The sequence below is a fragment of the Phasianus colchicus genome, chromosome 35 (assembly GCF_987193195.1).
Source record: "Phasianus colchicus chromosome 35, bPhaCol1.hap1.1, whole genome shotgun sequence".
NCBI classification, from domain to species: Eukaryota; Metazoa; Chordata; class Aves; order Galliformes; family Phasianidae; genus Phasianus; species Phasianus colchicus.
Window position 1 is genome coordinate 2,590,724 of NC_143470.1, and position 20,624 is coordinate 2,611,347.

The 20,624-nt window shown below is 59.5% G+C and overlaps 1 protein-coding gene across 2 annotated transcripts in view; it reads left to right on the plus strand.

Annotated features, from left to right (window-relative positions):
• Window positions 1-19,443, plus strand: part of RXRB (retinoid X receptor beta) — a 24,684-nt gene extending 5,241 nt beyond the window's left edge. The window contains exons 3-10 of one of the 2 annotated variants that reach the window (XM_090129160.1): window positions 1,043-1,190; window positions 3,187-3,366; window positions 6,517-6,671; window positions 10,160-10,259; window positions 13,565-13,697; window positions 14,489-14,580; window positions 16,222-16,327; window positions 17,723-19,443. In XM_090129160.1, coding sequence (XP_089985286.1) covers window positions 1,043-1,190; window positions 3,187-3,366; window positions 6,517-6,671; window positions 10,160-10,259; window positions 13,565-13,697; window positions 14,489-14,580; window positions 16,222-16,327; window positions 17,723-17,870 — 1,062 coding nt within the window. In that variant the 3' untranslated portion in view covers window positions 17,871-19,443. Of the gene's footprint in view, window positions 1-1,042; window positions 1,191-3,186; window positions 3,367-6,516; window positions 6,672-10,129; window positions 10,260-13,564; window positions 13,698-14,488; window positions 14,581-16,221; window positions 16,328-17,722 lie in introns of both variants that reach the window. The other variant, XM_090129159.1, reaches the window with a different exon arrangement.
• Window positions 19,444-20,624: the final 1,181 nt, after the last annotated feature.

Below are 20,624 nucleotides of genomic sequence, written 5' to 3' on the forward strand. Positions count from 1 at the left end.
CTCCCTTTTCCTCCCTTTTTCCTCCCTTTTCCTCCCCTTTTCCCCCCTTTTCCTCCCTTTTCCTCCCTTTTTCTCCCTTTTCCTCCCTTTTTCCTCCCTTTTTCCTCCATTTTTCCTCCCTTTTTCCTCCCTTTTCCTCCCTTTTCCTCCCTTTTCCTCCTTTTCCTCCCTTTTCCCCCTTTTTCCCCCCTTTTTCCCCCTTTTTCCCCCTTTTCCCCCCTTTTCCTCCCTTTTCCTCCCTTTTCCTCCCTTTTTCCTCCCTTTTTCCTCCCTTTTTCCTCCCTTTCCCTCCCTTTCCCTCCTTTTCCCTCCTTTTCCCTCCCTTTTCCTCCCTTTTTCTCCCTTTTCCTCCCTTTTTCTCCCTTTTCCTCCCTTTTTCCTCCCTTTTTCCTCCCTTTTTCCTCCCTTTTCCTCCCTTTTCCTCCCTTTTCCTCCTTTTCCTCCCTTTTCCCCCTTTTTCCCCCTTTTTCCCCCTTTTCCCCCCTTTTCCTCCCTTTTCCTCCCTTTTTCCCCCTTTTTCCCCCTTTTTCCCCCTTTTTCCCCCTTTTCCTCCCTTTTCCTCCCTTTTTCCTCCCTTTCCCTCCCTTTTCCCTCCCTTTTTCCTCCCTTTTTCTCCCTTTTTCCCCTTTTTTTCCTTTTTCCCCCTTTTTTCTCCAAATTGTTTTTTCTTTTTTCCCCTTTTTCCTTTTTCCTCTTTTTTCCCCCTATTTTTCCAATCTTTAAAATCTTTCCCCCCCCTTTTCCCTCCCTCCCCTTTTCCCTCCCCCCCCTTTCCTCCCCCCCCTTTTCCTCCCCCCCCCCTTTTCCTCCCCCCCCCATTTCCCCCCCCTTTCCCCCCCCTTTCCCTCCCCCTTTCCCTCCCCCCCTTTCCTCTCCCCCCCTTTCCTCTCCCCCCTCTTTTTCCTCCCCCCCCCTTTTCCTTCTCTCTTTTTGCCCATTTTTGGTGTTTTTCACCCCCTCCCCCCCCCATATGAGAACCCCCCCGTAACCAGGATTTCTTTCTCTCTTTTTGCCCATTTTGGCCGTTTTTCACCCCAAAAAGCCGAGCCCGGCCTCCCTGCCCCCCCCTCACACGGTCAGCAGTTCAGATGACATCAAACCCCCCCTCGGGCTCCGACCCCCCCACGGCCCCCCCCACGGCCCCCCCCCCGGGAAACGCCTCTGCGCCATCTGCGGGGATCGCTCCTCAGGTAAAGCCCCAAATCCGCCCCTTTTCACCCCAAAATCTCTGCCCCAAATTCTTCTTTTCTCAGCCCAAATCTCAGCCTCAAACTGACCCAAATCTGAGCCCAAATTCCTCAAATCTGAGCCCAAATCTGAGCCTAAAACTGACACAAATCTGCCCAAATTCCTCAAATCTGAGCCCAAATCCGTCCTTTTCACCCCAAAATTTCTGCCCCAAATTCCTCAAATCTGAGCCCAAATCTGACCCAAATTCCTCAAATCTGAGCCTAAAACTGACACAAAACTGCCCAAATTCCTCAAATCCGAGCCCAAATCCGTCCTTTTCACCCCAAAATTTCTGCCCCAAATTCCTCAAATCTGAGCCCAAATCTGAGCCAAATTCCTCAAATGTGAGCCCAAATCTGAGCCTAAAACTGACCCAAATCTGACCCAAATCTGAGCCCCGAATTCCTCAAATCTGAGCCCAAATCTGAGCCTCAAACTGACCCAAATCTGAGCCCAAATCTGCCCCAAATTCTTCAAATCTGAGCCCAAATCTGCCCCCAATTCCTCATATCTGAGCCCAAATCCGCCCTTTTTCACCCCAAAATCTCTGCCCCAAATTCTTCTTTTCTGAGCCTAAAACTGACCCAAATCTGACCCAAATCTGAGCCCCGAATTCCTCAAATCTGAGCCCAAATCTGAACCTCAAACTGAGCCAAATCTGAGCCCAAATCTGCCCCAAATTCCTCAAATCTGAACCGAAATCTGAGCCTCAAACTGACCCAAATCACTGCCCCAAATTCCTCAAATCTGAGCCCAAATCCGTCCTTTTCACCCCAAAATTTCTGCCTCAAACTGACCCAAATCTGAGCCCAAATCTGACCCAAATTCCCCAAATCTGAGCCCAAATCTGCCCCAAATTCATCAAATCTGAGCCCAAATCTGACCCAAATTCCTCAAATCTGAGCCTAAAACTGACACAAAACTGCCCAAATTCCTCAAATCTGAGCCCAAATCTGCCCCAAATTCCTCAAATCTGAGCCCAAATCCGCCCATTTTCACCCCAAAATCTCTGCCCCAAATTCCTCAAATCTGAGCCCAAATCTGAGCCCAAATCTGAGCCAAATTCCTCAAATCTGAGCCCAAATCCGTCCTTTTCACCCCAAAATCTCTGCCCCAAATTCCTCTTTTCTGAGCCCAAGTCCAAGCCCAAATCTACCTCAAATTCCTCAAATCTCAGCCCAAATCTGAGCCTCAAACTGACCCAAATTCCTCAAATCTGAGCCCAAATCCGTCCTTTTCACCCCAAAATCTCTGCCCCAAATTCCTCTTTTCTGAGCCCAAATCCACTCTTCGATGACTTTCGTGACCCCAATGATGACTTCCATGACCCCACTGACCCCAAAGATGACCCCAATGACCCCAGTGATGACCCCAATGTCCCCAAAGATGACCCCAGTGCCCCCAATGATGACTTCCATCACCCCAATGACCCCATAGATGACCCCAACGATGTCCCCCATGACCCCAGTGACCCCAATGAAGACTTCCACGACCCCACTGACCCCAATGATGTCCACCATGGCCCCGGTGACCCCAATGAAGACTTCCACGACCCCGCTGACCCCAACGATGACCCAGTGACATGAATGATGACTTCCATGACCCCAAAGATGACCCCAGTGACCCCAATGATGACCCCAGTGATGACTTCCATGACCCCAGTGCCCCCAATGATGACTTCCATGACCCCAGTGATGACCCCAATGTCCCCAAAGATGACCCCAGTGCCCCCAATGATGACTTCCATCACCCCAATGACCCCAAAGATGACCCCAACGATGTCCCCCATGACCCCAGTGACCCCAATGATGACCCAGTGACATGAATGATGACTTCCATGACCCCAAAGATGACCCCAGTGACCCCAATGAAGACTTCCACGACCCCACTGACCCCGACGATGTCCCCCATGACCCCGGTGACCCCCACCCTTGACCCCTGCCCCCCGACCCGCAGGGAAGCACTACGGCGTGTACAGCTGCGAGGGCTGCAAGGGCTTCTTCAAGAGGACGATCCGGAAGGACCTGAGCTACAGCTGCCGGGACAACCGCGACTGCGTGGTGGACAAGCGGCAGCGCAACCGCTGCCAGTACTGCCGCTACCAGAAGTGCCTGGCCAGCGGCATGAGGCGCGAGGGTAGGCCCCAAAGTGGCCCCCAATCCCCTTTCTGACCCCAAAATCCCGCTCCCAGACCCCAAAAACCCCATCTCATAGCCCCAAATCACACTTCTGGAGCCTCAAATCCCATAACAGTGACATGCGGCACAAAGGTTTGCCCTGCCAGGACCTGCAGCCCCCTCTATGACCCCCAAATCCCCCTTTGTGACCCCAAAATCCCACTCTCAGACCCCATTATTGTTCCAGAATCACACTCTCAGACCCCCAAATCCCCCTTTCTGACCCCAAATCCCCCTTTCTGACCCCAAAATCCCACTCCCAGACCCCATTATTGCTCCAGAATCCCACTCTCTGACCCCCAAATCCTCCTTTCTGACCCCCAAATCTCCCTTTCTGACCCCAAAATCCCCCTTTCTGACCCCAAAATCCCATTCAGACCCACCCGCTGCCAGTACTGCCGCTACCAGAAGTGCCTGGCCAGCGGCATGAGGCGCGAGGCTCGGCCCCAAAGTGGCCCCCAATCCCCTTTCTGACCCCAAAATCCCGCTCCCAGACCCCAAAAACCCCATCTCATAGCCCCAAATCCCACTTCTGGAGCCCCAAATCACCCCAAAATCCCGTAACAGCGACATGCGGCATGAGTGTACGTCCTGCCAGGACCTGCAGCCCCCTTTCTGACCCCGGAATCCCCCTTTCTGACCCCAAATCCCCCTGTCTGACCCCAAAATCCCGCTCCCAGACTCCAAATCCTACTCCTAGACCCCAAAATTGCCCCAAAATCCCACTCCTAAGCCTCAAAATCCCATGAGAGTGACATGCGGTGTGAAGGCCCACCGTGCCAGGACCTGCAGCCCCCTTACTGACCCCCAAATCCCCCTTTTTGACCCCAAATTCCCACTCCCGCACCCCATTATTGCTCCACAATCCCACTCTCAGACCCCAAAATCCCCCTTTCTGACCCCAAAATTCTCCTTTCTGATCCCAAAATCCCACTCCCAGACCCCATTATTGCTCCAGAATCCCACTCTCAGACCCCAAATTCCCCTTTCTGACCCCAAATCCCCCTTTCTGACCCCAAAATCCCACTCCTGGACCCCATTATTGCTCTAGAATCCCCCTTTCTGACCCCAGATCCCCCTTTCTGACCCCAAAATCCCGTTCCCAGACCCTGAAAACCCAAGGAAGACCCCCCCCCCCCCACTATGGGGCAGCCCCATAGCGACCCCTCCCCTCCCCCCCTTCCATTATGGGGCATCCCTGCCTCTAAGGGTTCCCCCCCCCCCCATCTATAGGGCAGCCACCTGTTCTATGGTGCCCCCTGCCATCTATGGGGCAGCCCCCCCCCAGTCTATAGGGCAACCCCCCTCCGAACCCCCCTATCCCCCTCCCATCCCCCCTCCCTCTATATAGCAGCCCCTCCCCCATTAAACCCCCCCCCCATCTATGGGGCAGCCCCCCCCCACCTATGGGTCAGCCCCCCACCGACACCCCCCATCCCCCTCCCATCCCCCCTCCCTCTCTGCGGCAGCCCCCTGCCCCCCATCTATAGGGCAGCCCCCCATCCCCCCTCCCCATGTCCCTCCCCTCCTCTGTGGGGCAGCCCCTCGTTCTATGGTGCCCCCCCCCAATCTATGGGTCAGCCCCACACCAACCCCCCCCATCCCCCTCCCATCCCCCCTCCCTCTATACAGCAGCCCCTCCCCCATGAAACCCCCCCCCCATCTATGGGGCAGCCCCCCCCCACCTATGGGTCAGCCCCCCACTGACTCCCCCCCATCCCCCTCCCATCCCCCCTCCCTCTATGCGGCAGCCCCTCCCCCATGAATGACCCCCCCTCCCATCTATGGGGCAGCCCCATACCAAGCCCCCCCCCACAGTTGTCCCCCCCCATCTATGGGTCAGCCCCCCACTGACTCCCCCCCATCCCCCTCCCATCCCCCCTCCCTCTATGCGCCAGCCCCTCCCCCATGAAAGACCCCCCCTCCCATCTATGGGGCAGCCCCCCCCCCACCTATGGGTCAGCCCCACACCGACCCCCCCCCATCCCCCTCCCATCCCCCCTCCCTCTATGCGCCAGCCCCTCCCCCATGAACCCCCCCCCCCCATCTATGGGGCAGCCCCATACCGAGCCCCCCCCCCCACTTTTCCCCTCCCATCTATGGGGCAGCCCCACACCGACCCCCCCCAACCCCCCCCATCCTCCTCCCATCCCCCCTCCCATCTATGGGGCAGCCCCCCCCCACCTATGGGTCAGCCCCCCACTGACTCCCCCCCATTCCCCTCCCATCCCCCCTCCCTCTATGCAGCAGCTCCTCCCCCATGAAAGACCCCCCCCTCCCATCTATGGGGCAGCCCCCGCCCACCTATGGGTCAGCCCCACACCGACCCCCCCCATCCCCCTCCCATCCCCCCTCCCTCTATGCGGCAGCTCCTCCCCCATGAAAGACCACCCCCTCCATCTATGGGGCAGCCCCATACCGAGCCCCCCCCACAGTTGTCCCCCCCCATCTATGGGTCAGCCCCACACCGACCCCCCCCAACCCCCCCCCATCCTCCTCCCATCCCCCCTCCCATCTATGGGGCAGCCCCCCCCCCAATCTATGGGTCAGCCCCACACCGACCCCCCCCATCCCCCTCCCATCCCCCCTCCCTCTATACAGCAGCCCCTCCCCCATGAAACCCCCCCCCCATCTATGGAGCAGCCCCCCCCACCTATGGGTCAGCCCCCCACTGACTCCCCCCCATCCCCCTCCCATCCCCCCTCCCTCTATGCGGCAGCTCCTCCCCCATGAAAGACCCCCCCCTCCCATCTATGGGGCAGCCCCCCCCCACCTATGGGTCAGCCCCACACCGACACCCCCCATCCCCCTCCCATCCCCCCTCCCTCTCTGCGGCAGCCCCCTGCCCCCCATCTATAGGGCAGCCCCCCATCCCCCCTCCCCATGTCCCTCCCCTCCTCTGTGGGGCAGCCCCTCGTTCTATGGTGCCCCCCCCCAATCTATGGGTCAGCCCCACACCGACCCCCCTCATCCCCCTCCCATCCCCCCTCCCACTATGCAGCCTCCCCACCCCCATGAAAGCCCCCCCCCCCATCTATGGGGCAGCCCCCCCCCACCTATGGGTCAGCCCCACACCGACCCCCCCTCTGGCGTCCCCCCCCCCCCATAGCGGTGCAGGAGGAGCGGCAGCGGGGGAAGGAGAAGGAGGGGGAGGAGGGGGGGGCGGCGACCCCCGAGGAAATGCCGGTGGAGCGGATCCTGGACGCAGAGATGGCGGTGGAGCAGAAATCCGAGCAGGGGGTGGACGGAGCGGGGGGGGGATCGGTGAGAGGGGGGGCCGTGGGGGGGGGGCGTGGGGGGAGGGGGTCGGTGAAGGGGGGGGCGTGGGGGGCGTCGGTGAGTGGGGGGGGCGTGGGGGGGGGGCGGTGAGGTGGGGGGGTCGTTGAGGGGGGGGGCATGGGGGGGGCCGGGGGGGTGGTGGGTGGGGGGTCGGTGAGTGGGGGGGGCAATGGGGGGGGTCGGTGAGGGGGGGGTGTGGGGGGGGCGGTGAGGTGGGGGGGTCGGTGAGGGGGGGGGCATGGGGGGGGCCGAGGGGGGGGGGGCCGGGGGGGTGGTGGGTGGGGGGGGTGTGGGGGGGGGGCCGTGATGAGGGGGGGCCGTGGGGGGGGCGGTGAGGGGGGCACCGTGGGGGGGGTCGGTGAGGGGGGGGGGCATGGGGGGGGCCGTTGGGGGGGGGGGCCATGTGGGGGGGGGTCGGTGAAAGCGGCAGGGCAATGGGGGAGTGTTGGGGGGGGGCAATGGGGGGGGGGGTTGGTGAGGGGGGGACCGTGGGGGGTCGTTGGGGGGGTCGGTGAGGGGGGGGCATGGGTGGGGGCCGTGGGGGGGTCGGTGAGAGGGAGGGGCAATGGGGTGGGTCGGTGAGGGGGGGGGCATGGGGGGGGTCGGTGTGGTTGTCGGTGAGGGGGGGGCATGGGGGGGGATCGGTGAGAGGGGGGGTCGTGGGGGGGGGTCGGTGAGGGGGGGGCATGATGGGGGGGGGGCCATGTGGGGGGGGGTCGGTGAAAGCGGCAGGGCGATGGGGGAGTGTTGGGGGGGGGGCGATGGGGGGGGGTCGGTGGGGGGGGGGCATGAGGGGGGCCGTGGGGGGGGGCTGTGGGGGGGGATTGGTGAGAGGGGGGCCATGGGGGGGGCCGTTGGGGGGGGGGCTGTGGGGGGAGGAGTCGGTGAGGGGTGGGGCATGGGGGGGGGAGGAGGTGGGGGGGGGGGCCGGTGAGGGGTGGGCCGGTGAGGGGGGGGCCATGGGGGGGGGATCGGTGAGAGGGGGGCCATGGGGGGGAGCCATGGGGGGGTCGGTGGGGGGGGTGGGCGATGCGGAGGGGTCGGTGAGGGGGGGGAGCCGGGGGGGCGGCGATGGAGGGGGTCGGTGAGAAAGGAGGCCGCGGGGGGGGGGCGATGAGGGGGGGGTTGGTGGGCAAGTCGGTGAGGGGGGGGCATGGGGGGGGGATCGGTGAGAGGGGGGGCTGTGGGGGGGGTCGGTGGGGGGGGGGGGCCTGTGGGGGGGGTCGGTGAAAGCAGCAGGGCGATGGGGGAGTGTTGGGGGGGGGCGATGGGGGGGGATCGGTGAGAGGGGGGGCCGTGGGGGGGGTCGGTGAGGGGGGGTGCAGTGGGGGGGGATCGGTGAGAGGGGGGCCGTGGGGGGGGGGGCTGTGGGGGGAGGAGTCGGTGAGGGAGGGGGCATGGGGGGGGGAGGAGGTGGGGGGGGGCCGTGGGGGGGGGGTCAGTGAGTGGGAGGGGCGATGGGGGGAGTCGGTGAGAGGGGGTCGGTGGGGGGGGGGGCATGAGGGGGGCCATGGGGGGGGGTCGGTGGGGGGGCAATGGGGGGGTTGGTGAGGGGGGGGTCGGTGGGGGGGTCGGTGAGGGGGGGGCAATGGGGGGAGCCGTTGGGGGGTCGGTGAGAGGGGGGGCAATGGGGGGGAGTCGGTGAGGGGGGGGGCGTGGGGGGGTCGGTGAGGGGGGGGCCGTGGGGGGTAACATGGGGGGGAGCCATGGGGGGGTCGGTGGGGGGGGGGGGGGCTGTGTGGGGGGTCGATGAGAGGGAGGGCCGTGGGGGGGAGGGGTCAGTGAGGGGGGAGAGCCGGGGGGGGGCGATGGGGGGGTCGGTGAGAAGGGGGGCCGTGGGGGGGGGCGGTGAGGGTGAGGGGGGGGGCATGGGGGGGGGACCATGGTGGGGGGGGTGGTCAGTGAGGGGGGGTCGGTGAGGGGGGGGGGTGATGGGATCGGTGGGGGGGGAAATGGGGGGCAGTGGGGGGGCAGTGGGGGGGTCGGTTGGGGAGGGGGGCAATGGGGGGAAATATTGGGGGGGGGTTGGGGGTCACATGGGAGGGTTGGGGGCCACATGGGGGCTTAAAGGTCACATGGGGGGGTCAGGGGTCACATGGGGGGGTCGGGGGTCACACGGGGGGGTCAGGGGTCACAAGGGGGGGTCAGGGGTCACATGGGGGGGTCGGGGGTCACACGGGGGGGTCAGGGGTCACAAGGGGGGGTCAGGGGTCACATGGGGGGGTCGGGGGTCACACGGGGGGGTCAGGGGTCACGGGGTGAAGCCCCCCCCCCCCATATCAGCCCAATGCCATCAATGGGCAGAATTTGGGGGGGGGGGGGACACTTTGGGGTCCCATTGGGGGAGTCGGGGGGCAGCGGGGGGGTCGGGGGTCAGAGGTGGGGGGTTAAAGGTCACAAGGGGGGGTTGGGGGTCTTATGGGGGGGGATAAAGGTCACATGGGGGTCAGATGGAGGGCTTTGGGGTCGGGGGGGGGCTGGGGGTCACATGGGGCGTTGGGGGTCAGATGGGGGGGTTAAAGGTCACGTGGGTTAAAGGTCACATGGGGGGTTTGGGTCATGGGGGGGGGTTAGGGGTCACATGGGGGCGGTTGGGGGTCAAAGGGGAATTTGTGGGTCAGACGTGGGGGTTAAAGGTCACATGGGGGGTTTGGGGATCACATGGGGGGGTCGGGGGTCACACGGGGGAGTCAGGGGTCACACGGGGGGGTCAGGGGTCACAGGGTGAAGCCCCCCCCCCATATCAGCCCAATGCCATCAATGGGCAGAATTTGGGGGGGGGGGACGACACACTTTGGGGTCCCATCAGGGGAGTTGGGGGGCAGAGGGGGGGTCGGGGGTCAGGGGTTGGGGGTTAAAGGTCACATAGGGGGGTTGGGGGTCTTATGGGGGGGGATAAAGGTCACATGGGGGTCAGATGGAGGGCTTTGGGGTCGGGGGGGGGCTGGGGGTCACATGGGGGGGTTGGGGGTCACATAGGGGGGTTAGGGGTCACATGGGAGTGGTTGGGGGTCAAAGGGGATTTGGGAGTCAGACGTGGGGGTTAAAGGTCACATGGGGGGGTTGGGGGTCACATGGGGGGTCAGGGGTCACATGGGGGGGTCACAGGGGTGTTGGGGGGTCAGGGTCACGTGGGGGGTCACAAAGGGGGGTTGGGGGTGACATGGGGGGGTCAGGGGTCACATGGGGGGTCGGGGGTCACACAGGGGGGTCAGGGGTCACGAGGTGAAGCCCCCCCCCATATCAGCCCACTGCCATCAATGGGCAGAATTTGGGGGGGGGGGGGGGGACACTTTGGGGTCCCATCGGGGGAGTCGGGGGGCAGCGGGGGGGTCGGGGGTCAGACGCGGGGGTCGGGGGTCGCGGGTTGAAACGCCCCCCCCCCAGCCCCGCGGTTCTGACCCCCCCCCCTCCCCTAAATCCCCCCCCCCCCCGTGTATCAGCCCAATGACCCGGTGACCAACATCTGCCAGGCCGCCGACCGGCAGCTCTTCACCCTGGTGGAATGGGCCAAAAGGATCCCCAGGTTCTCAGGGCTCCCATTGGACGACCAGGTCATCCTGCTGCGCGCCGGTGAGTTGTGGGGTCACCCTATAGCGCTTATGGGGTCGTGTGGGGTGTTATGGGGTCATGTGGGGTCATATGGGGTCATATGGGGTCATGTGGGGTCCTATGGGGTGTGTGGTTCCTGTTGGACAACCAGGTCATCCTGCTGCGCGCCGGTGAGTTGTAGGGTCTTATGGGGTCATGTGGGGTGTTATGGGGTCATGTGGGGTCATGTGGGGTCATGTGGGGTCCTATGGGGTGTGTGGTTCCCATTGGACGACCAGGTCATCCTGCTGCGCGCCGGTGAGTTGTGGGGTCTTATGGGGTCGTGTGGGGTCGTGTGGGGTCATGTGGGGTCCTATGGGGTCATGTGGGGTCCTATGGGGTGTGTGGTTCCCATTGGACGACCAGGTCATCCTGCTGCGCGCCGGTGAGCTGTGGGGTCACCCTATAACTCTTATGGGGTCGTGTGGGGTGTTATGGGGTCATGTGGGGTGTTATGGGGTCACATGGGGTCCTATGGGGTGTGTGGTTCCCATTGGACGACCAGGTCATCCTGCTGCGCGCCGGTGAGTTGTGGGGTCTTATGGGGTCGTGTGGGGTCGTGTGGGGTCATGTGGGGTCCTATGGGGTCATGTGGGGTCCTATGGGGTGTGTGGTTCCCATTGGACGACCAGGTCATCCTGCTGCGCGCCGGTGAGCTGTGGGGTCACCCTATAACTCTTATGGGGTCGTGTGGGGTGTTATGGGGTCATGTGGGGTGTTATGGGGTCACATGGGGTCCTATGGGGTGTGTGGTTCCCATTGGACGACCAGGTCATCCTGCTGCGCGCCGGTGAGTTGTAGGGTCTTATGGGGTCATGTGGGGTCATGTGGGGTCACATGGGGTCATAGGGGGTCATGTGGGGTCCTATGGGGTCATATGGGGTGTGTGGTTCCCATTGGACGACCAGGTCATCCTGCTGCGCGCCGGTGAGCTGTGGGGTCACCCTATAGCGCTTATGGGGTCGTGTGGGGTGTTGTGGGGTCATGTGGGGTCATGTGGGGTCCTATGGGGTCCTATGGGGTGTGTGGTTCCCATTGGACGACCAGGTCATCCTGCTGCGCGCCGGTGAGCTGTGGGGTCACCCTATAACTCTTATGGGGTCGTGTGGGGTGTTATGGGGTCATGTGGGGTGTTATGGGGTCACATGGGGTCATATGGGGTGTGTGGTTCCCGTTGGACGACCAGGTCACCCTGCTGCGCGCCGGTGAGTTGTAGGGTCTTATGGGGTCATGTGGGGTGTTATGGGGTCATGTGGGGTCATATGGGGTCATGTGGGGTCCTATGGGGTGTGTGGTTCCCATTGGACGACCAGGTCACCCTGCTGCGCGCCGGTGAGTTGTAGGGTTTTATGGGGTCATGTGGGGTCGTGTGGGGTCACATGGGGTCATGTGGGGTCATGTGGGGTCATATGGTGTCCTATGGGGTGTGTGGTTCCCATTGGATGACCAGGTCATCCTGCTGCGCGCCGGTGAGATGTGGGGCCGCCCCATAACTCTTATGGGGTCATATGGGGTCATGTGGGGTCCTATGGGGTCGTGTGGGGTCCTATGGGGTGTGTGGTTCCCATTGGACGACCAGGTCATCCTGCTGCGCGCCGGTGAGTTGTGGGGTCACCCTATAGCGCTTATGGGGTCGTGTGGGGTGTTATGGGGTCATGTGGGGTCCTATGGGGTCATGTGGGGTCCTATGGGGTGTGTGGTTCCTGTTGGATGACCAGGTCATCCTGCTGCGCGCCGGTGAGATGTGGGGCCGCCCCATAACTCTTATGGGGTCGTGTGGGGTGTTATGGGGTCATGTGGGGTCCTATGGGGTCATGTGGGGTCCTATGGGGTGTGTGGTTCCCATTGGACGACCAGGTCATCCTGCTGCGCGCCGGTGAGTTGTAGGGTCACCCCATAACTCTTATGGGGTCGTGTGGGGTCATATGGGGTCATGTGGGGTCATATGGGGTGTGTGGGGTCAGTATGGGGTGTGTGGTTCCCATTGGACAACCAGGTCATCCTGCTCCGCGCCAGTGAGTTGTGGGGCCGCCCTATAGCGCTTATGGGGCTGATGCTATGGGGCTGAAGTTATGGGATGCTATGGGGCAGATATTATGGGATGTGGGGCTGACGCTCTGGGGCTGTCGCTCTGGGGCTGTCGCTATGGGGCTGTCGCTATGGGGCTGAAGTTATGGGGCTGACGCTCTGGGGCTGCCCCATAGGCTGGAACGAGCTGCTGATCGCGTCGTTCTGTGTATGTGTGGGGCTGACGCTATGGGGCTGAAGTTATGGGATGCTATGGGGCAGATATTATGGGATGTGGGGCTGACGCTCTGGGGCTGTTGCTATGGGGCTGAAGTTATGGGGCTGAAGTTGTGGGGCTGTCGCTATGGGGCTGAAGTTATGGGGCTGACGCTCTGGGGCTGCCCCACAGGCTGGAACGAGCTGCTGATCGCGTCGTTCTGTGTGTGTGTGGGGCTGACGCTATGGGGCTGTCGCTATGGGGCTGAAGTTATGGGGCTGACGCTCTGGGGCTGCCCCACAGGCTGGAACGAGCTGCTGATCGCTCGTTCTGTGTATGTGTGGGGCTGACGCTATGGGGCTGAAGTTATGGGATGCTATGGGGCATATATTATGGGATGTGGGGCTGACGCTCTGGGGCTGTTGCTATGGGGCTGAAGTTATGGGGCTGTCGCTATGGGGCTGTCGCTATGGGGCTGAAGTTATGGGGCTGACGCTCTGGGGCTGCCCCACAGGCTGGAACGAGCTGCTGATCGCGTCGTTCTGTGTGTGTGTGGGGCTGACGCTATGGGGCTGACATTATGGGATGCTATGGGGCAGATATTATGGGATGTGGGGCTGATGCTATGGGGCTGAAGTTGTGGGGCTGTCGCTATGGGGCTGAAGTTATGGGGCTGATGCTATGGGGCTGCCCCACAGGCTGGAACGAGCTGCTGATCGCATCGTTCTGTGTGTGTGTGGGGCTGACGCTATGGGGCTGACATTATGGGATGCTATGGGGCAGATATTATGGGATGTGGGGCTGACGCTCTGGGGCTGTCGCTATGGGGCTGAAGTTATGGGGCTGTCGCTCTGGGGCTGTCGCTCTGGGGCTGAAGTTATGGGGCTGAAGTTATGGGGCTGACGCTCTGGGGCTGCCCCACAGGCTGGAACGAGCTGCTGATCGCGTCGTTCTGTGTGTGTGTGGGGCTGACGCTCTGGGGCTGTCGCTATGGGGCTGAAGTTATGGGGCTGTCGCTATGGGGCTGAAGTTATGGGGCTGACGCTATGGGGCTGCCCCACAGGCTGGAACGAGCTGCTGATCGCGTCGTTCTCGCACCGCTCCATCGCGGTTCAGGACGGAATCCTGCTGGCCACGGGGCTCCACGTCCATCGCAGCAGCGCCCACAGCGCCGGCGTCGGCGCCATCTTCGACAGGTGGGGGTCTGCCCCACACATCCGCCCCATAAGTAGGGGGGGGGAGGTCTGAGCCATAGATCTGACCCATAAGTGGGGGTATGGGGTGGTATTGGGGTTGTTGCGGGCTCTGAGCCATAGATCTGCCCCATAAGTGGGGGTAGGGGGGGGTCTGCCCCACACATCCGCACCATAAGTGGGGGGAGGGGGGGGTCTGACCCATAGATCCGCCCCATAAGTGGGGGTAGGGGGGGTCTGAGCCATAGATCTGACTCATAAATGGGGATATGGGGGAGGATCTGCCCCATAAGTGGGGGGAGGAGGGGTCTGCCCCATAGATCTGCCCCATAAGTGGGGGAAGGGGGGAGTCTCCCCATACATCCTCGCCATGAGTGGGGGTAGGGGGGGTCTGAGGCATAGATCTGCCCCATAAGTGGGAGTAGGGGGGGTCTGACCCATAGATCTGCCCCATAAGTGGGGGGAGGGGGGGTCTGAGACATAGATCCAACCCATAAGTGGGGATATGGGGGAGGATCTGCCCCATAAGTGGGGGTAGGTGGGGTCTCTGACCCATAGATCAGCCTTATAAGTGGGGATGTGGGTTGGGGTCCGTGCCCCATAGCTCTGCCCCATAAGTGAGTTTAGGGGATGTGCGAGGTTATGGGATCCCTGCCCCATAGCTCCAACCCACAAGTTGGGTCCCTGCCCCATAGCTCTGCCCACAAATGGGATTATGGGGTCTGTGGGGTTCCAGGGTCCGTGCCCCGTAGCTCCGCCCCATAAGTTATGGGGTCGCTGCCCCACTCTTGTAGGGTTCTGACTGAGCTGGTGTCGAAGATGCGCGATATGAGGATGGACAAAACGGAGCTGGGCTGCCTGCGCGCCATCATCCTCTTCAACCCCGGTTAATCTGGGGTTTGGGGTGGGATTATGGGGTTGTGGGGCGGGATTATGGCGTGTGGGGCGGGATTATGGGGTTAGGGGGTGAGATTATGGGGTTTGGGGGTGGGATTATGGGGCACAGAGGTGAAATTTTGGGATATAAGGAAGCAGGGCTGCCTGCGCGCCATCATCCTGTTCAACCCTGGTTAATCTGGGTTGTGGGGTGGGATTATGGGGTTGTGGGGTGGGATTATGGGGTTGTGGGGTGGGATTATGGCTTGTGGGGTGGGATTATGTGGTTAGGGGGTGAGATTATGGGGTTTGGGGGTGGGATTATGGGGCACAGAGGTGGGATTATGGGGTATAATGGAGCTGGGCTGCCTGCGCGCCATCATCCTGTTCAACCCTGGTTAATCTGGGTTGTGGGGTGGGATTATGGGGTTGTGGGGTGGGATTATGGGGTTCTGGGGTGGGATTATGGCTTGTGGGGTGGGATTATGGGGTTAGGGGGTGAGATTATGGGGTTTGGGGGTGGGATTATGGGGCACAGAGGTGGGATTATGGGGTATAATGGAGCTGGGCTGCCTGCGCGCCATCATCCTCTTCAACCCTGGTTAATCTGGGATTCGGGGTGGGATTATGGGGTTGTGGGGTGGGATTATGGGGCACAGAGGTGGGATTTAGGGGTTAAGGGTGGGATTATCCCAATCCCCAATCCCTTAATCCCCTCATCCCAATCCCCTAATCCCAATCCCTAATCACCATAATCCCAATCCCCTAATCCCAATCCGCTAATCCCACAATCCCCTAATCCCAATCCCTTAATCCCCTAATCCCAATCCCTAACCCAATCCCTACTCCCAATCCCCTACTCCCAATCCCCTACTCCCAATCCCCTAATCCCAATCCCTAATCCCACAATCCCCTAATCCAAATCCCCAATCCAAATCCCCTAATCCCAATCCCTAATCCCTACTCCCAATCCCCTACTCTCAATCCCCTACTCCCAATTCTCTAATCCCACAATCCCCTAATCCCAATCCCTAATCCCAATCCCCTAATCCCAATCCTAATCCCAATCCCAATCCCTAATCCCAATCCCAATCCCTAATCCCAATCCCCTAATCCCAATCCTAATCCCAATCCCTAATCCCAATCCCAATCCCTAATCCCAATCCCTAATCCCAATCCCAATCCCAATCCCTAATCCCAATCCTAATCCCAATCCCAATCCCTAATCCCAATCCCTAATCCCAATCCCAATCCCCTAATCCCAATCCTAATCCCAATCCCAATCCCTAATCCCAATCCCTAATCCCAATCCCAATCCCTAATCCCAATCCCAATCCCTAATCCCTAATCCCAATCCCCTAATCCCACGATCCCCTAATCCCAATCCCTAATCCCAATCCCTAATCCCAATCCCAATCCCTAATCCCAATCCCTAATCCCAATCCCTAATCCCTAATCCCAATCCCTAATCCCTAATCCCAATTCCCTAATCCCACGATCCCCTAATCCCAATCCCAATCCCTAATCCCAATCCCTAATCCCAATCCCTAATCCCTAATCCCAATCGCTATTCCCTAATCCCAATTCCCTAATCCCACGATCCCCTAATCCCAATCCCAATCCCAATCCCTAATCCCAATCCCACCCGCAGACGCCAAAGGTCTGTCGAACCCCGGCGAGGTGGAGGTGCTGCGGGAAAAGGTTTACGCGGCGCTGGAGTCCTACTGCAAACAGAAATACCCCGAGCAGCAGGGAAGGTGGGAAACCCCACAGCCACCCGAAACCACCCAAAACCACCCAAAAGCCCCAAATCTGGGGCTTTTTGACCCAAAATCCCCACCAGGTTCGACCCCAAACCCAAAAAACGCCCGAAAGTTGGGGGTAGAACGGGAGGATAAAGGGCAAAGATTGGCACGGAGCTGCAAAAATTGGCACCAAAATTGGCAAGTTTGACCCCAAATCCCCAAAATTGGCCCCCAAATTTGTCCCAGAAATGCAAAGTTTGACCCAAATTACAAAAATTCACCCCAAACTCCCTTGAAAAATCCCCAAAGTTGGACCCAAAACGCCACAAATTGGCCCCAAAACTTTGATCGAAGTTGGATCGAAATCATCAAATTTTGAGTCCCAAAAAGCTCAAATTTGACCCCAAACCTCAAATGCTGACCTCAAAAGACTTCAAACCCCAAATGTTGGCCCTGTAACCCCCAAACTTCAGCCCCCCAAAACCCAAACTTTGACCTCAAAACCCCAGATCTCGACCCAAAAAGCCCCGAATCCACTCAGAATCTCCCCCAAAATGACCCAAAACGACCCAAAATGACCCAAATTTGGGCGTTTTTGACCCAAAATCCCCACCAGGTTTGACCCCAAATCCAAAAAAGCCTCAAAAGTCAGGGGTAGAATGGGAGGAAAAAGGGCAAAGATTGGCACAAAACTGCAAAAATTAGCACAAAAATTGGCAGAAAAATGCCAAGTTTGACCCAAAATCCCAAAAATTGGCCCCCAAATTGCCCCAAAAATACAAAGTTTGACCCAAAAGTCCCAAATTTGACCTAAAAAAGCCCCAAATCTGACCCAACAGCCCCAAATTTGATCCAAAATCCCAAAGATTGACAAAAATCCCCCAAAATTGATCCCTTCAGCGCCAAAATTTGACTCCCCAAAAAACTAAATTTGACCCAAAAGTTCAAAATTCACTCAGAACCCCCCCAAAGGAAAACCCCAGAATGACCCAAAATTGTGCTTTTTCACCCCAAAACTGCCGCAGATTCGCTCCTATCCCCCCATGACCTCAAAGTCGGACCCCAAAATCCCCCCAAAAAACCTCAAATTTGACCCCAAACCCCAAGGTTTCACCCCCCAAATCCCCTCGTAAGCCCCTCCCCACAAAAAAAAACACCCCAAAAAGACCCAAAATTGTTCTTTTTCACCCCAAAACCCCCCTCAGGTTCGCTCCCATTTCCCACAAAACCCCAAAGTTGGACCCCAAAATCCCAAGGGTTGACCTCAAAATCCCCCCAAAAAAACCTCAAATTTGACCCCAAACCCCCAAATTTCACCCCCCAAAAGCCCCCTTACCCCTCCATCCCCCCCGAAAACAACCCAAAAAGACCCAAAACTGTGTTTTTTCACCCCAAATCCCCCCTCAGGTTCGCCAAGCTGCTGCTCCGTCTGCCGGCTCTGCGCTCCATCGGCCTCAAATGCTTGGAGCACCTCTTCTTCTTCAAGCTCATCGGGGACACCCCCATCGACACCTTCCTCATGGAGATGCTCGAGGCTCCCCACCAGCTGGCCTGACCCCCCCGCCATCCCATAATACCACCCTATAATCCCATAATCCCAGTCCTGACCCCGTAATCCCGATCCCGTGGTTCGTTTCCCCCATTTTGGGTCACGGTAATCGGCCTCGTGTCATGAAAATGGACTCTAATCAGGAGCTCAAAGACAGAATGCCATCCCATAATACCACAATCCCACCCTGTAATCCCATAATCCCCATTCTGACCCCATAATCCCAATCCTGACCCCATAATCCCAATCCCGTGGGTTTTTCTCCCAATCCCGGGTCACGGAAATCGGCCTCATGTCATGAAAATGGACTCAAATCCGGAGTGCATGGATGGGATTCCATCCCATAATACCACGATCCCACCCCGTAATCCCATAATCCTGATCGTATAATCCCATAATCCCAGTCCTGACCCCATAATCCCAATCCCGTGGTTTGCTTCCCCCATTTCGGGTCATGAAAATGGTCTCCACTCCAGAGTGCATGGATGGGATTCCATCCCATAATACCACGATCCCACCCCATAATCCCATAATCCCAATCCCACCCCGATAATCCCAATTCCAATCCCATAATCCCAATCCTGACCCCATAATCCCAGTATCCCAAAGCTGTAATCCCACAATGCCATCATTCCAATCCCATAATCCCAATCCCATAATCCCAATCCCAACCCCATAATCCCAATCCCAACCCCATAATCCCAATCCCAATCCTATAATCCCAATCCCAATCCCATAATCCCAATCCCATAATCCCAATCCCAACCCCATAATCCCAATCCCAATCCTATAATCCCAATCCCAATCCCATAATCCCAATCCCAACCCCATAATCCCATACTCCCAACCCCATAATCCCAATCCCAATCCTATAATCCCAATCCCAACCCCATAATCCCATAATCCCACCCCATAATCCCATAATCCCAGCCCATAATCCCCAAAATAAATCCCTCACGGCCCTTTAAGACCCCCCCCAATTTTTAGGGGATCCACCCACCCCAAAAAATCTGCAATATTCCTTTAAATCCACCCCCATTTTTAGGGACCCCCCCCAAATAAATCCCCCGTGGTCCTTTAAGACCCTCCCCCACTTTTAGGGCCCCCCCCCCCCCAAAAAAAATCGACCACGTCCCTTTAAATGCCCCCCATCCCCCCAGTTTATTGTGGGGGGGGGGGGTCGTTATTATTGCAGGTCCTACAACCCCCCCCTATAGATCAGAATTTGGGGGGGAGGGGAGCGTTATTATTGTAGGTCCTACAGACCCCCCCCCCCATATCAAAAACTGGGGTGGAGGGGGGCGTTTTTTTTGGGGGGGGGTCGTTATTATTGTAGACCCTACAAACCCCCCCCCCCATAGATCAGATTGGGGGGGGGGGGGTGGAGGGCTTGTATTTATTGTAGGTCCTACGCAACCCCCCCTCACCCCCCCCAACACAAACGGCCACTCCGTGACCCCCCCCCCAAAAAAAAAAAACAACCAAAAAACGACAAAAAAAGGACGAAAAGAGGAAAAAAAAAAACAACTAAAAGCGCTTCGGAGAAAGCAGTGAAAAAATAAAGAGCTGCAGCTTCGCAGGGTGCAGTGCGGCCGTGTCACCGCCGGGGGGCGCTGTGTGCGGAGGGCAATGCGTCTCTATGGGGTCACTGGGTGCAGTGCGGCCGTGTCACCGCCGGGGGGCGCTGTGTGCGGAGGGCAATGCATCTCTATGGGGTCACTGGGTGCAGTGCGGCCGTGTCACCACCAGGCGGCGCCATGTGTGTGGAGGGCAATGCACCTCTATGGGGTCACTGGATGCAATGCGGCCGTGTCGCCACTGGGAGGCGCTGTGTGTGGAGGTCAATGTATCTCTATGGGGTCACTGAGTGCAGTGCGGCTGAGTCACCACCAGGAGGCGCTGTGTGTTGAGGTCAATGTATCTCTATGGGGTCAATGTATCTCTATGGGGTCACTGGGTGTTAGCAGTGCGGCCGTGTCACCGCCGGGGGGCGCTGTGTGCGGAGGTCAATGCATCTCTATGGGGTCAACGCAATTCTATGGGGTCACTGGTTGCTGTGCGGCCGTCACCGCCAGGGAGCGCTGTGTGTTGAGATCAATGCATCTCTATGGGGTCAATGCATCTCAATGGGGTCACTGAGTGCAGTGCGGCCGTGTCACCGCCAGGGGGCGCTGTGTGCGGAGGGCAATGCATCTCTATGGTGTCACTGGGTGCAGTGCGGCCGTGTCACCGCCAGGTGGCGCTGTGTGTGGAGGGCAATGCATCTCTATGGTGTCACTGGGTGCAGTGCGGCCGTGTCACCACCAGGCGGCGCTGTGTGCGGAGGGCAATGCATCTCTATGGGGTCAACGCATCTCTATGGAGCCACTGGGTGCAGTGCGGCCGTGTCACCACCAGGCGGCGCTGTGTGCAGAGGGCAATGCATCTCTATGGGGTCAACGCATCTCTATGGAGCCACTGGGTGCAGTGCGGCCGTGTCACCACCAGGCGGCGCTATGTGTGTGGAGGTCAGTGCATCTCTATGGGGTCACTAGATGCAATGCGGCCGTGTCGCCACTGGGAGGCGCTGTGTGTGGAGGTCAATGTATCTCTATGGGGTCACTGAGTGCAGTGCGGCTGAGTCACCACCAGGAGGCGCTGTGTGTTGAGGTCAATGTATCTCTATGGGGTCAATGTATCTCTATGGGGTCACTGGGTGTTAGCAGTGCGGCCGTGTCACCGCCGGGGGGCGCTGTGTGCGGAGGTCAATGCATCTCTATG